General features: G+C 41.0%; 1 protein-coding gene and 1 non-coding gene across 2 annotated transcripts in view; both read left to right on the top strand.

Annotated features, from left to right (window-relative positions):
- Positions 1 to 13191, top strand: part of CRLF3 (cytokine receptor like factor 3) — a 41602-nt gene that overhangs the window by 15117 nt on the left and 13294 nt on the right. Inside the window, exons 3-6 of the mRNA XM_043903109.1 lie at positions 2429 to 2516; positions 3638 to 3815; positions 5486 to 5708; positions 6632 to 6764. Coding sequence (XP_043759044.1) covers positions 2429 to 2516; positions 3638 to 3815; positions 5486 to 5708; positions 6632 to 6764 — 622 coding nt within the window. The remainder of the gene's footprint in view (positions 1 to 2428; positions 2517 to 3637; positions 3816 to 5485; positions 5709 to 6631; positions 6765 to 13191) is intronic.
- On the top strand, positions 10913 to 11043 carry LOC122695899. The gene has a single exon (XR_006341635.1). It is a non-coding gene; the product is annotated as a small nucleolar RNA SNORA30/SNORA37 family (small nucleolar RNA).

The raw sequence follows: 13191 nt of genomic DNA on the forward strand, positions 1-13191 counted from the left end.
TCATGGTTAACACAGCAATTTTGCGATCATTTTGAATCTGTTCACATACTTTTCGGAGTGTTGACAGTTTATAGGATTTAATTCCACTGTTATTTTTAGAAGGTTAAGGAGTAGGATTGGTCTTTACTCCTGAGATTGTAGTGGTTACTCCTGAATGTAGTCAGTTACTTTGGTTAAAGCATGCCCGGCTCTTCCCTTGCTGACTTCCTGCCTCCGTGTCTGTCTACCTTCCTTCCTTCCCTCCTGTAGATCTTTGTCAGGTACATTAAATAAAAAGGTACTGGTTCTGCCCTTTGGGGTTCACAGGCCAGCAAGAGAGGCACACATGGTGAGAGAGATCTAAGACCTCATGGGAGCACAGAAAGAAAAATGCTTAGCTCTGGAAGAGGGTGGGGTGGCTTCCAACAGGAGAACTTCCACAAAGGCTTGAAGAAATTCATCAAGCAGGCAGAGGAAGAAAAGGCGTTCCCAGCAAGACTGGAAACAGAAGTCATGCCAAGAATAAAGTGAATGGCACATCTGGGAGGTCTTGAATGAAGTCTTTTAGGCAACAGAGTTACACAGTCAGGTTTACATTAAAAAAAAAAAAAAAAAGACACTGCCCACAGTTCAGAAACTGTATTAGGGGTTTTAAAGAACTAAAAAGAGCCCGATGAGAACGCCATGGCAGCAGTCCAAATAGGAAATGACAAGGGCAGTGACAGGTGAAGGTGAAGCAGAGCAGGTTTTAAGAGTTTTGGGAGGTAGAATGATTGGTGATTTTACTGAGCTGTTCCTGTTGGTGGTTGCCCCGGTTATAGGATGGAGGAGGAAGAGAAGGGTTTGGGATGACCCAGGCCAGTGTGGTTTTAGATGACTGGTGAATTGTACCATTGACTGACTCAGGACATGAAGGGGGAGGGTGAGTGGTTAGACAGCTGGTTCGGGGTATGTTGAGCTTGAAGTGCTGAAGATGTCAGGAGCTGGAAATGTGGGTATGATGCTAAGGAAAGATTCTACCCGGAGATGTGACTATGGCAGGGAGTAGTGTGTACACCACATCTGAATCCACGGGAATAAGTAAAGTCATCAAGAGATAGCACAATATGATTAAAATGACTCCGTGAGATGTTCATATTTCCACTCTGTCTCTGTACTGTCTTTTTTTAAAATTATTATTAGAGGATAATTGCTTTACAATATTGTGTTAGTTTCTGCCATACATCAGCATGAATCAACCATAGATATGTATATTTATGTCTCCTCCCTCTTGAAACTCCCTCCCACCTTCCACCCCATCTCTGTACTTTCAAATAGTTCAGGGTCACTCTTACTATTCTTAGAATTTAGGTTTACCTGAACTATGACATTTTCAAAGACCCATCTTTCTTTCTCCATTAAAAACATTAAAGTAAAAGTTACATTTTGGTTAAAAAAAGGGGGGGTGGGTACAATATGAGCTGGGAAGGCTGCAGAAGGTGGGACTCCAGGAGATGCCAACACTTAGAGGTCAGTTAAGGACAGAGGATCCAGGGAAGGAGACTGAATGCCTTCCATTCTTCATTGAGTGCTGTGCGTGGCACAGAATAAGAAGTGTGTATGGCTCCCAAGTTTGTCATTTCAGCTGGAAGTCAGTCCCCTTTCTGGTCTCACTTAGAATATAGTACTCGTGTTATCTTTACATGCTGATTCCATTTCCATCTTCTCTTCAAGGACAAGTGTTTATTTGCCACTGACCATAACAGTGTGTTTGAGAAAACTCTTTTTAGCAGGACTGCAGAATGTCTTTCCCTGGGGGCTCAGCATTTGGAAACAAACTCAGCAGCAGTTCAGCACAGGTCAAGAGTGTGTACCCATCACCATGAGGCCTAACCAGTGTTTTTATTTTAGAAAATAAATCCTATGAGTCACATACATGTTTGTTACAGCATCTGCTGCTAATTTTTTTTTTTTTAATACTTCAGAAATATTTTTAAATTTCAAACTTTTTCCTCCTTTCCCTTCCTAAGGGATAAAAACTTACTTATGGAATTTTGAGGATTCTGAAGCAGTGTTAGTATGCCTCCGTTTTCCTTTTGGTAAGGAGTAGGGTCATTGTTATGTGGTCTCAAAACACTTGAGTGACTCCAGGGCACAGTGAGACAGAAGACAGTTCTGGTAGTGTTCTTTAGGGCTGTGGAAGGACAGGGTCCCTGGGGACTTGGCCATACAGTTGGTTGATAAACCAGGTTTCCACTTGCAGAGCAGGATCTTTCATCTCTGGCAGAATGCAGTCACTGTGTACCCCGTTCCTCTTGTGTTTCACTTGAAAGTCACTTCTAAAATAGTTTCTACACTTGCTTTTGGGGAATTTGTGACATCACATAAGAATCGTTTTCAAGAGACGCAGAGACCCAGCTAACACAGGTGACCATTTTTCCTGTACTGGTTCTCTTATCCCTGATTGTAGGTGAGCTCGCCATTCGGGGAGGTATAGGAGAACAGAATGAAAAGCTCTGGAGTTTTACCAAGAAAGCCTCGCACATCCAGCTGGACAGGTGAGAGCTCGTGTCTCTTGCGCTTAAACTGCTTTTCTTTCTTTTTTCCTCTCTCTCTTCCTCTCTCTTTCTCTTTTTCCTTGTTAAAAATTATGATTCAAGGAGATAGAGTATATTTTTCAAAGTTTCACTACCCATTACCAGTGTGAAATAGTCGAGATTGTGATCTTTGAAATAGAACTACTACAGATTTTCTTCAATCCTAATGTGTAAGAGAATCATTAAATTTTAAAAATTCTGGACATATCATTAAAACTGAGTCATAGCTCAGACTGCAAGGTCCTACTGTACAGCACAGGGAACTGTATTCAATATCCAGTGATGGGCCATAATGGAAAAGAATATAAAAAAGAATGCATGTCATATGTATAAATGAATCACTTTGCCATACAGCAGAAATTAATGCAATACTGTAGATCAACTGTACTTCAATTAAAACAAAGAAAACTGAGTCACAACTCAGTAAACCAAATCTTTTGACATAAACTTGACAGTTGTGATCCTGTCCCTTTTCATCCCCCACTGCCATTAGCATTATTTACCAGCGGCTTTTGCACCCTTATAGCATGTGACTGATTGAAAATGTTCCTTGTTGGGATGCCCCTGGCTGTGCAGTGGTTAGGGCTTCACTCTGTCGTTGCTGAGGGCCTGGATTCAACCCCTGGTCAGGGAACTAAGATCCCAAAGCCACACGTTTCAGCCAAAAAATAAATAAGTGAAATGAAAAATAAAATATTCTTTGTTAATTTTTTAAAGATTGAGGTATAGTTGATTTACAGTGTTGTATGCATTTTGGGTATACAACATGTGCTATGCTTCACTGCTCAGTCAGACCTGACTCTTTGTGGCCCCGTGGACTGTAGCCCACCAGGCTCGCTCCTCTGTCCATGGGGATTCACCAGGCAAGGACACTGGAGGGGGTTGTCATGCCCTCCTCCAGGGGATCTTCCCAACCCAGGGATCGAACCCAGGTCTCTGACAGTGCAGGCAGATTCTTTACCGATTGAGCTTCCAGGGAAGCCCAATACAACATAGTGATAAGCAATTTTTTAAAAGCTACACTCCCTTGTATTTTTAACTCTTGGTTAAAAGTCTCATAAGCATGAGCTTTCTTTCCTCAGCCTACCAGAAGTGCCTTTACTGGTCGACGTACCTTGCTTATCTGCTCAGTTGGATGACTCAATTCTTAACATAGTGAAAGACCACATTTTTAAACATGGAACGGTAGCGTCTCGCCCACCGGTACAGATAGAAGAACTGATAGAGAAACCTGGAGGCATCATCGTACGGTGGTGTAAGGTATGTAATTCAGAACTGTAGACGTAGCTTCAGCATTGTGAGTTTGAGTTTTGGGGGCCTTTACAATTTTTTTTTATTAGTTATCTTTGACTATTTTCTTCTCTCCGTGAACAAAAATGCCTTTTGCTTCACAATTAAGGTCATAGGGAACTTGAACTGAACTAGCTGTTGCTTTCAGATAAATCTCTGTATCAAAACATTTCCCATCGCATGTTTCCTAAATGTAACTTGGTGAGTTGAGAATTGCTCCCATTTCTATTTATTAGAAAAGTCAGAAGGTGTTAGTGAATGTTGGGTGTTGGATATTTTTCTGTTCAACATTGAACTAGTACCTCTGAAATAAAAGTTCAAAAGTTTGTTTTTTCCCCCACACTCTCAGCATTACCAAGAATTTTGTGTATTAAGTCATATTAAGCATGTGATAAGTCATATTATGCATATGAATTACCATATTTTAGATAAAAACCATGTCCAAGTGAGTCATAATATTTTGGCTGTTGACAAATACATCATTCAGAGGTGCGTGGTCAGCTTCTGGAAGCTTTTCTTGGGATTTTTACTTTTGTTATAAGATTTTTTTTCTTATTTTTTGATTAATTTTTAATGTTTTTTCATTGTTTTTAATGAAATTTTAAAAATGAAGCCTTTGTACAGAAGAAAGACATAGAGATGCTTTTGTTGGTTCAAAATAAAGACTCTTATTCTATTTCTGTTTTTTTGCCTGTCAGTTCTTTTGCTATAAGTATTATTATTCATGCTTCCTTGCATACACATTGAAGATTTTCTAAAGTATATACCTAGCTATAAAACTATTAGGTAGCATATTGGATCTATACTCTACCAGGAAATAATCAAACTCTTTCCAAAGTGATTGTCCCAGAGTGTCCTTCAACCAGTAGTGTATGCATTTCTCTTACTCTGCATCTTCACCAGTACTTGGCATTGTCAGACTTTATACTTTTGCCAGTATAGTACCTCATTGTGGGTTTTGATTGCATTTTCCATACTATAAATTAGGCTGAATATCTTTATATATTTTCAGCTGCTTATATTTCTTATTCTGTAGAACACTTAATTGTGTCTTCTATGCATTTCCCTTGCTGGGTGCTTTGTCTTCTATTAATTTTACAGAGTCCTTTATATATTTCAGATATTACCTCTCTCTTAGTTACATGAATAATGTAGTTGTGAGATGCTTGTCTTTGAATTTTGACTGTCTGATCTTGGGCTTTATTGTGTAGGAAACACGTCATTACTTCAAAGGAAGCAGATCTATTCATATCATACCGGGGTTGTAAAGCACATAGTTCAGGGACTTCTAGCAGTCCAGTGGTTAAGAATCCGCCTGCCAATGTAGGGGATGCAGATTCAATCCCTGGTCAGGGAACTAAGATCCCACATGCCAAGGGGCAACTAAATCCAAGTGCTGCAACTAAGACTCAGTGCAGCAAAAAAACAAACAAACTCAAAAACAAAATAAAAACACAGAGTTCAGTAAGGAAAAGAAGGGAAATAATGATGTCATATTTTCTGTGACCTTCCTGAGACCAGCCCACATTCAGCATGTGGCCTGTTTGCTCAGCCCCAAAAGCCCCCATTCAGAGTTCAGCTGTGATGCCGAGAGAAGTTGCTCTCTGACTTCTGCCTAACATAAAGCCTTTCCCCTGCAGGTGGATGATGACTTTACCGCCCAAGATTATAGGCTCCAGTTCCGTAAATGTTCTTCCAATCATTTTGAGGACGTATATGTAGGCTCTGAGACGGAATTCATTGTACTGCACATAGACCCCCACGTTGATTATCAGTTCAGAGTCTGCGCCCGAGGAGACGGCCGGCAGGAGTGGAGCCCGTGGAGCGTCCCCCAGATCGGTCATTCCACGCTGGTCCCGCATGGTATGTTGTTGCCCTCTTGCTCCTGAAGCTTACCTATGTATGAAGACTTGTATTCTTTGCTAAAAGGCAGCACACCGACAACCCTTTTTCCTAAGGATAGACCCTGAATTGATGGAGAATGACATGAGACACATCTTTTACTTCCTGCTCAAATTATTTCATGTGAATTTTGATAAATTTTCGTTCATTCTTCTCTCAAGCATCCCCAAATGGGCTAACCAGGTGGTTAGAACCTAGTTAGAACCTGCTTGCCGGTGCAGGAGGTACAGGAGATGTGGATTTGATCTCTGAGTTGGGAAGATCCCCTGTAGGAGGAAATGGCAACCCACTACAGTATTATTCTTGCCTGGAGAATCCCATGGACAGAGGGGCCCGGTGGGCTACAGTCCATGGGTCACAAAGAGTCAGACACGAGAACATGCATGCACACAAGGGTCCCCAAATAGTGCCAGATAGAATTATAAACATCCCTAAAATCAAATAGTTTTAAATATTGCATTAGAAGACTACAATATTTAACCCAAACCTTCAATGTATATCTTGGTAGAGGCATTTATTTTTTTTTTTGAAAGTCTTATGCTTTGACATTGGTCTCTCCTATATTACTTTTTAAAAATATTTATAGACTCATTTTTTAATTACTTCCTAGGTTGGAATAAGCTCAAACATGATTTTATTGAGTAGTAGGAGATAATGCTTGTTTGATCTTCCTTGCCACAAATGTGCAGGAAGACACTAAAATCTTCTTTGTGATATGTAGGATTAACCATGACACCCTATCACTAAATTTTTCCTTTTATTGAACTTGCCCATGACCCCTAAGGGTGGCGTCTTCCACTCCCAAGTTTTATTTAACATATCTGTGTTGAAGATTTTCCCCAAATGATTCTAACAAGTTTCAATACCTTTTGCTTTTCAAAAAGAGTGGACAGCTGGCTTTGAGGGGTACAGCCTGAGCAGTCGAAGAAACATCGCGCTTCGCAACGACGCCGAGTCGTCTGGCGTGCTCTACTCCAGCGCACCCACTTACTTCTGCGGGCAGACGTTGACGTTCAGGCAAGTGGATGTGAAAAGGTCTGACGCTCAGGCCTTGGGCAGCAGCGGGCAATACTCAGAGCATCCAGGAGCTTCTGATCTAAAGAGCCCTGAGTTTATGCCGTCATTTCTAGGCAGTATTACCTTGGAGCGATTTCCTTATTTCTCTGCTTCGCTTTTCTCATATGCAGTCATAGGGTTATTATGAAGCATGAAGTGAGATAATGTGTGTCAGATGCCTTTCTTTGCTTGATAACATAGTGCATATTCAGTGTGTTTAGGTCTTCTTTCTTCCTGGTAAATAGAGGTAAACAGAATATCTTTATAATGTCCATCTTAAAAAAAAAAAATCCATCTTAAAAATTCAGAGATCCCCAGTTTTTTTTTTTTCCCTTCTTTGTGAATCCATAAGAACAGGTGTCAGTGAGAGACAGCCTAAGTAAACATACTGTGTATATAGATACATATGGTATATATGTTTAGTCTCTGTAAAATAAAATGGAAAACAAGCCTCTCCTGCTGCCAATTAATTTTCTATTTCTTCACCCATTGCTCTCTGTCTTAGAAAAATTCCCTTTTCCTTGTTTCCATGTTGTCTGGGATACATTCTCTGTAGTCCTATTTCTAAATAACTTTTCCTGAAAACCAAAGCCCAGTTTTGATTGAGGAAAGTCAAGCTCGCCTGATGTTCACCAGACACACCTCAGTGTAGCAAAGTCTCCTCTAGGTTTTAAGTTGTGAGAATTGTGGGATTTTATTGTGAATGCTTGTTCCAGGTTACTCTTGTTCTCAGTCTCTTGTTATATAAGGCATGGAGAGTATCTGAAAGTTTTCTCTAAGTTAATGTTGCCATGTTCTCCACCAGCCAAGTCATTTGAACTGTCAGCATGATCAGAATGCACTAGCTTATGCTTCGTCTCATTTTTGACACCTCCCCTCCCCTTACGTTACGATGAGAAAATGACTTATTAACCAGAAAAATACTGACAGAGAAGTAAAGCGTCTGGTACCTAACATCGACTTAGTTATTCCCTGGGTAATCAGTTTTCTGAACTAACAAATCTCTGCTTATGTCCCTTGTTGATAGAGATACTCCCATTAGTGAGTCTTCTGAAAACAAGGGACTTCTGTGTAATGACAGGACTTCCTGAGTTAATAGGTTCAGGCCAGATATCTCAGCTCAGAATAATAATCAGGGTAATACTGCAGCTTTAAATTGCATTTATCATGTGCCAGGTGCTATTCTAAGCACTTCACTTACTGATTCTCATAACCCAATGAAATAGGTTTAGTTACCCATTTTATGAATGAAGATACTGAGGCACAGGGAAGCCCAGTCACTTACCCAGGGTCACATAACTAGTAAATGGCAAAGCTAGGATTTGAACCCAGTCAGTCTGGATCCCATAATTTTAACACTGGTCTGTATTGCTTCTTGGGCTTCCTTGTGGCAGGAAAATAATTCTCCTGCCAATGCAGTAGACTTGAGTTCAATCCCTGGGTTGTAAAGATCCCCTGGAGAAGGAAATGGCTACCCACTCCAGTGTTCTTGCCTGGGAAATCCCATGGATAGAAGAGCCTGGCAGGCTACAGTCCATGGGGTTGCAAAGAGTTGGACACAACTGAGCGACTAAACAACAAACAGGAATGTTGCTTTTTGTTCGTCTTTTTCATGCAAGAGTGTGGAAATGTACAGTTTCTCCGTATCCTTAGCTCTCTTCCTTTCCCCTCTTCTGTGACTTTTCTCCCTTGGTGATGGTGATCGGATGCTCTTCTACCTGTAACTTCTTCCTCTGTGAACCCAGGGGAACCTGACTGATAGATGACCTACTTAGGTTTGTTTCTTAAGTCATTCAATAAATGTTTTTAGGTTACGACATTAGAAATTACACATTGATTTACACCCACCTACTTTCTGCAGCCTGTGGCCTGACACTTAGTTGGCCTTAATAACCCATTAGCTCCTCCCTCCTCCTCCAAAGGTGCTTGACTGGGCCCCTCTTGGCAGGTGATTAACTGACAGTTAAGCTCAGTATTACCTTAGTCAGACCTTTGCATTTTTGTCCTTTTTCCTTTGACTGTGGATTGAAAATGTTTTCTTTCCTTGTTTAATGTAATGCCAGTCATGGGCCATGAAGGCAGAAGATGTGAATGGTGTGTTTGTGTGGGGAGCACCATCATGTGTTTAAAGGAGGGGGCAGGCAGATAGGCCTACTTGAATAAAGGTAAACTTTATCTGGTTTTTTAAGGACTTCATAGTCAGAGGGGTGATTATACTCCTGCAGGCCCTGTCCTGTGGCTCAGCCCAATCTATGCTGAAGTTTCTGAAATGCTTAGAGCTGCTGATGTCAAAGAAACCTGTTACTGGCCAGCTCTTAACAGTCTCTGCAGCCCAGTCTCAGGTGATGCCTGGGTGCCCTCCTTCCCGGCCACTCCCTGACTTCCTGTCTTAAATAGTCCTGCCTTCCCTTGCTTCTAAAATTTCCTGATTTTACTATTTTTTAAACCATATTTTTATTTTCTCTTCTCTACCACCTCCTTTCTTTAGCTTCCCTTAGTCTGATAAAATATTTGCTGATCTGTAGTGTTTAGAAATATATCAGAATATCAGTTACTCAGACTTGAGCCCTGAGAATGTATTCTGTGCACTAGTAGTTTAATATTAAGTAAAGAATCTGGGATATTGAGAAATCTCATTTTTATAAGAGCATATCTGGGAAGAAGAAAATTTTCTTTGATGGTGAGACAAAATTTTCTTTGTCTTAGTTCAGAAAATTATTTAATAATTCTTGGTTACCTGTGAATAAAGGCACTTTGTAATCCTCATTTCTCCTATGAGCATTGTCATAGTCAGCTTATGCACTGTTGTTGCAGATAGCCTTGCTTTGCCCACTGCCAAGGAAGCCCAGAGGGAGAGTAGTCTTCCGCTGTTGGCTGTGAATGTTTGGCAAAGAGCTTAATTTTTAAAATTTTTATTTTTTGCAATTGTTATCTATAATGAGGGCATCCTAGGTGGCTCAGTGGTAAAAGAATCCATCTGCCCATTTAGGAGATGGGAATTTGATCCCTGGGTCGGGAAGATCCCCTCAAGGAGGAAACAGCAACAAATATTCTTGCCTGGAAAATTCCATGGACAGAAGAGCCTGGCAGGCTACAGCCTATGTAGTGACAAAGAGTTGGATACTACTGAGTACATCTATAATGAGCTTTCTGAGCCTGGATAGTATTTGGAGAGGAGGTGGTAGTGTTAAGCTTGTATGTTCTCCTCCATACCAGGCTTTTTCAGTTTGGAGGGGAGTGTGGCTAGAGTTGACCTTGGAGTGTGGGTATTGTTGCAGCACTTGACTACATTGCCATGTGAATAATAGAGATTGATTTTGGTTCTGTCATACATGTATATTTATTAAAAAATAAATAAAAACAGGGACTTCCCTGGCATTCCAGTGGTTAAGACTCTATGCTTCCACTGCAGGGGGCTCCAGTACATCCCTGATTGGGAAACTAAGATCCTGCATGCTGTGCTGTCAAAAACAAACAAAATATGTGGAATTTAGAAAGACGATAATGACGATCCTATATGCAAGGCAGCAAAAGAGACACAGATGTAAAGAACAGGCTTTTGGACTCTGTGGGAGAAGGTGAGGGTGGGATGATTTGAGAGAATAGCAATGAAATGTGTATATTACCACATGTAAAATAGATGACCAGAGCAAGTTCGATGCATGAAGCAGGGCTCTCAAAGCTGGTCTCTGGGACAACCAGCGGGATGGGGTGCGGAGGGAGATGGGAGGGGGGGTTCAGGATGGGTGAACACATGTACACATGTAGCTGATTCATGTTGATAAATGGCTAAACCCACCACAATATTGTGAAGAAATTATCCTCCAATTAAATAAATTTTTAAAAAAATCTTCCTTTCTAACAGCCTTCCTTATCCTGGTAGCCTTGGAGGTTACTGTCTTCCTCTTTCCCCATGAGGAAATGAGAGCAGAGAGAGGCTGACCCATCAATATTTAAATCCTGGGCGTCTCACCCCAGTCTGTGCTCCTAACCACTGTGCTACCTTGCCTTTCACAAGTAACATGACATGGTAAATCGAGTGGTAAATCAGCTGGCTATTTTTTATTGTTAACTTTTTTCTTTCAAGAACATCAAAAAATAAAGTTCCGCTAGCACTTTCACAGGTCCTCCCCTAGGCAGCGGGGCCAGGATTTGGTAGCTGGTGCTGAAATTGACAACCCTTGAGTATATCCTTGCCCTGGGACTGTGTCAGTGGTGACTGTCAATCAATGGAATGGGGGGCGGGGGGAAAGTCATGTTCCAGTTACTTACTGTTGTGTAACAAGCCACCCCCAAACTTAAACAACTCTAGTCACTTATTTAGCTCAGGAAACTGCAATTGGCAGAGTATGGACAACTCATCTCTGCTTGTGTGGAGTCAACTGGGGTGGTTTGACCAAGGATGTTGGATCAACTTCCAAGATGACTTGTTGACATGGCTGGCAGGTTGATTCTGGTTCTTGGGGCCTCTCTGTGGACCGCCTGTGCCTGCTCATAGCCTGCTGGCCAGGTTCCAAGAATAAGCATCCCAAGAGATAGCAAATAGAAACTGATAGCTTCTTACGGTTTGAGCCTGGAAACTAACATAGTGTCACTTCTACCATGTTTTGTTGTTCAACTGGTCACAGAGTCCAGATCCCAGGGAGGAGACTTCGATCCTGCTTTATTTATTTATATTTTTTGCTGTGCCTTGAAGCATGCGGGATCTTGGTTCCCCAACCAGGGATCAAACATGTGCCCACTGTCCACTCTTATCTACTGGACTGCCATGGAGATCCTTAGATCCTGCTTTTTTTTGTTGTTTTGGCTGCACCTCCCTTGACCAGTGCTCAGACTCACCCCCCACAGTAGAAGTGCAGAGTCTTAACTGCTGGACCACCAGGGGAAGTCCCTAGACCCTGCTTTTTGATGGAGGAAATATCAGTGAATTTGGGGGCTTTCTGTTAGAAATGCCATGGTTGGTAGCTGTTAGAAAGGGGTTTCTTAGAATATGTGCATTTGGTTTAATGCTTGCCTTTGGTTGAACATGAGCATTACCTTTTCTGAATGAATTTAAGCTGGAGGAGATCTTTATTTTTCTGTACAAGCTTGGTCTCTGTCATTGCCGGGTATATCTTCAATACTAATTACCACCTCTTCATAGCATTAAAAAAAAACAAAAATCTCAGTCTAATATAATTTTATCTGGAAAAATCCCATCTGGGCATAATCTCTACTAGGATTAGGAAGTTAATTTGTTTTAACTATAGAGTCTTTGAAATCTTGTCAGTTTCTTCTTTTATTGAGACAGTGCCCTGTCCTAGGAGAATACAGCTTTGCCGGTGTTTTCTTTTTTGTTAGAGTGATCCCCTCTGGAGGCTTGATGTGTAGTTCTTTCAGGGTGAAGCTTGTCTCTTATTATAGCTGCGGGTAATGTTGCCAGACAGAAGTTTTCCCCACAAACCTGTTAATATAGACTTGGATGGGATAAGACAGGTGGTTCCTAAGTAGACTAAGGATTCTGTAGTTTTTAGTTTGTTTGTAGAGAGAGGATGACATGAAATCATGGAAGCATATCTGCTTTGGGATGTTCACAGGGAGTTATAACTATTCCTTACAGATAATCTGAGGAATATTTCTTATACTTTTTTCCTATCTATGTCTCTCTGTCTGAAACTGCTTTTCTAAAATGTAAGGACAGTTCTGCTCACCTGAGGTCTTTCTGAATGATGCTGACCATTTCATTCAACTCTTATTCCATTCTGATGGTAGTTACAGTATTTGGTATTGTTGGGAATGAAAAGTTTAAAAAAAAGGAAAAATAAGAACCTTTGGCTAATAGGCAGTTTACAAGTTAGTATAAGAGAGATCCTGAGGAACTTCCCTGGCAGTCCAATGGTTAAGACTATGCACTTCCAATGCTTCCATTGCAGGGGGCACAGGTTCGATCCCTGGTCAGGGAACTAAGATCCCACATGCCGTTCAGCGTGGCTAAAAATAAAGAAGCTGATAGCACCATAACACCATTAAAAAAAGTATGATTATAGACAGTCAAATCTTAAAAAAATCCTGAGTGCTGTGAAATATAGGGGAAGGGAAATTTACTTCTAGACGAGGGAATGATGAAGGCTTTATCTCAGAGCTGGAAGGGCAGTTCAGGTAGGGAAATAAAGCAAGAACCAAAGATATGGAGGAGGAAAAATATGGAGAACAGGAAGTAATTAGTGTAAATGGGGTTAATAGAGACAGGTACATAGTCAGAAAGAACCCCGGAAAAGTGGGATATTCTTAGTTCTTAAGTATTTAATGAGTTAATGACTATAAATCTTCATTACATGCTCAGGAGGTAGAGGTGTTTTATAGATGAGGAAACTGAGGTGTAAAAAGATTACACCACCTGCCTGAGGTT

Source organism: Cervus elaphus, chromosome 5, assembly GCF_910594005.1.
Source record: "Cervus elaphus chromosome 5, mCerEla1.1, whole genome shotgun sequence".
Lineage (NCBI taxonomy): Eukaryota > Metazoa > Chordata > Mammalia > Artiodactyla > Cervidae > Cervus > Cervus elaphus.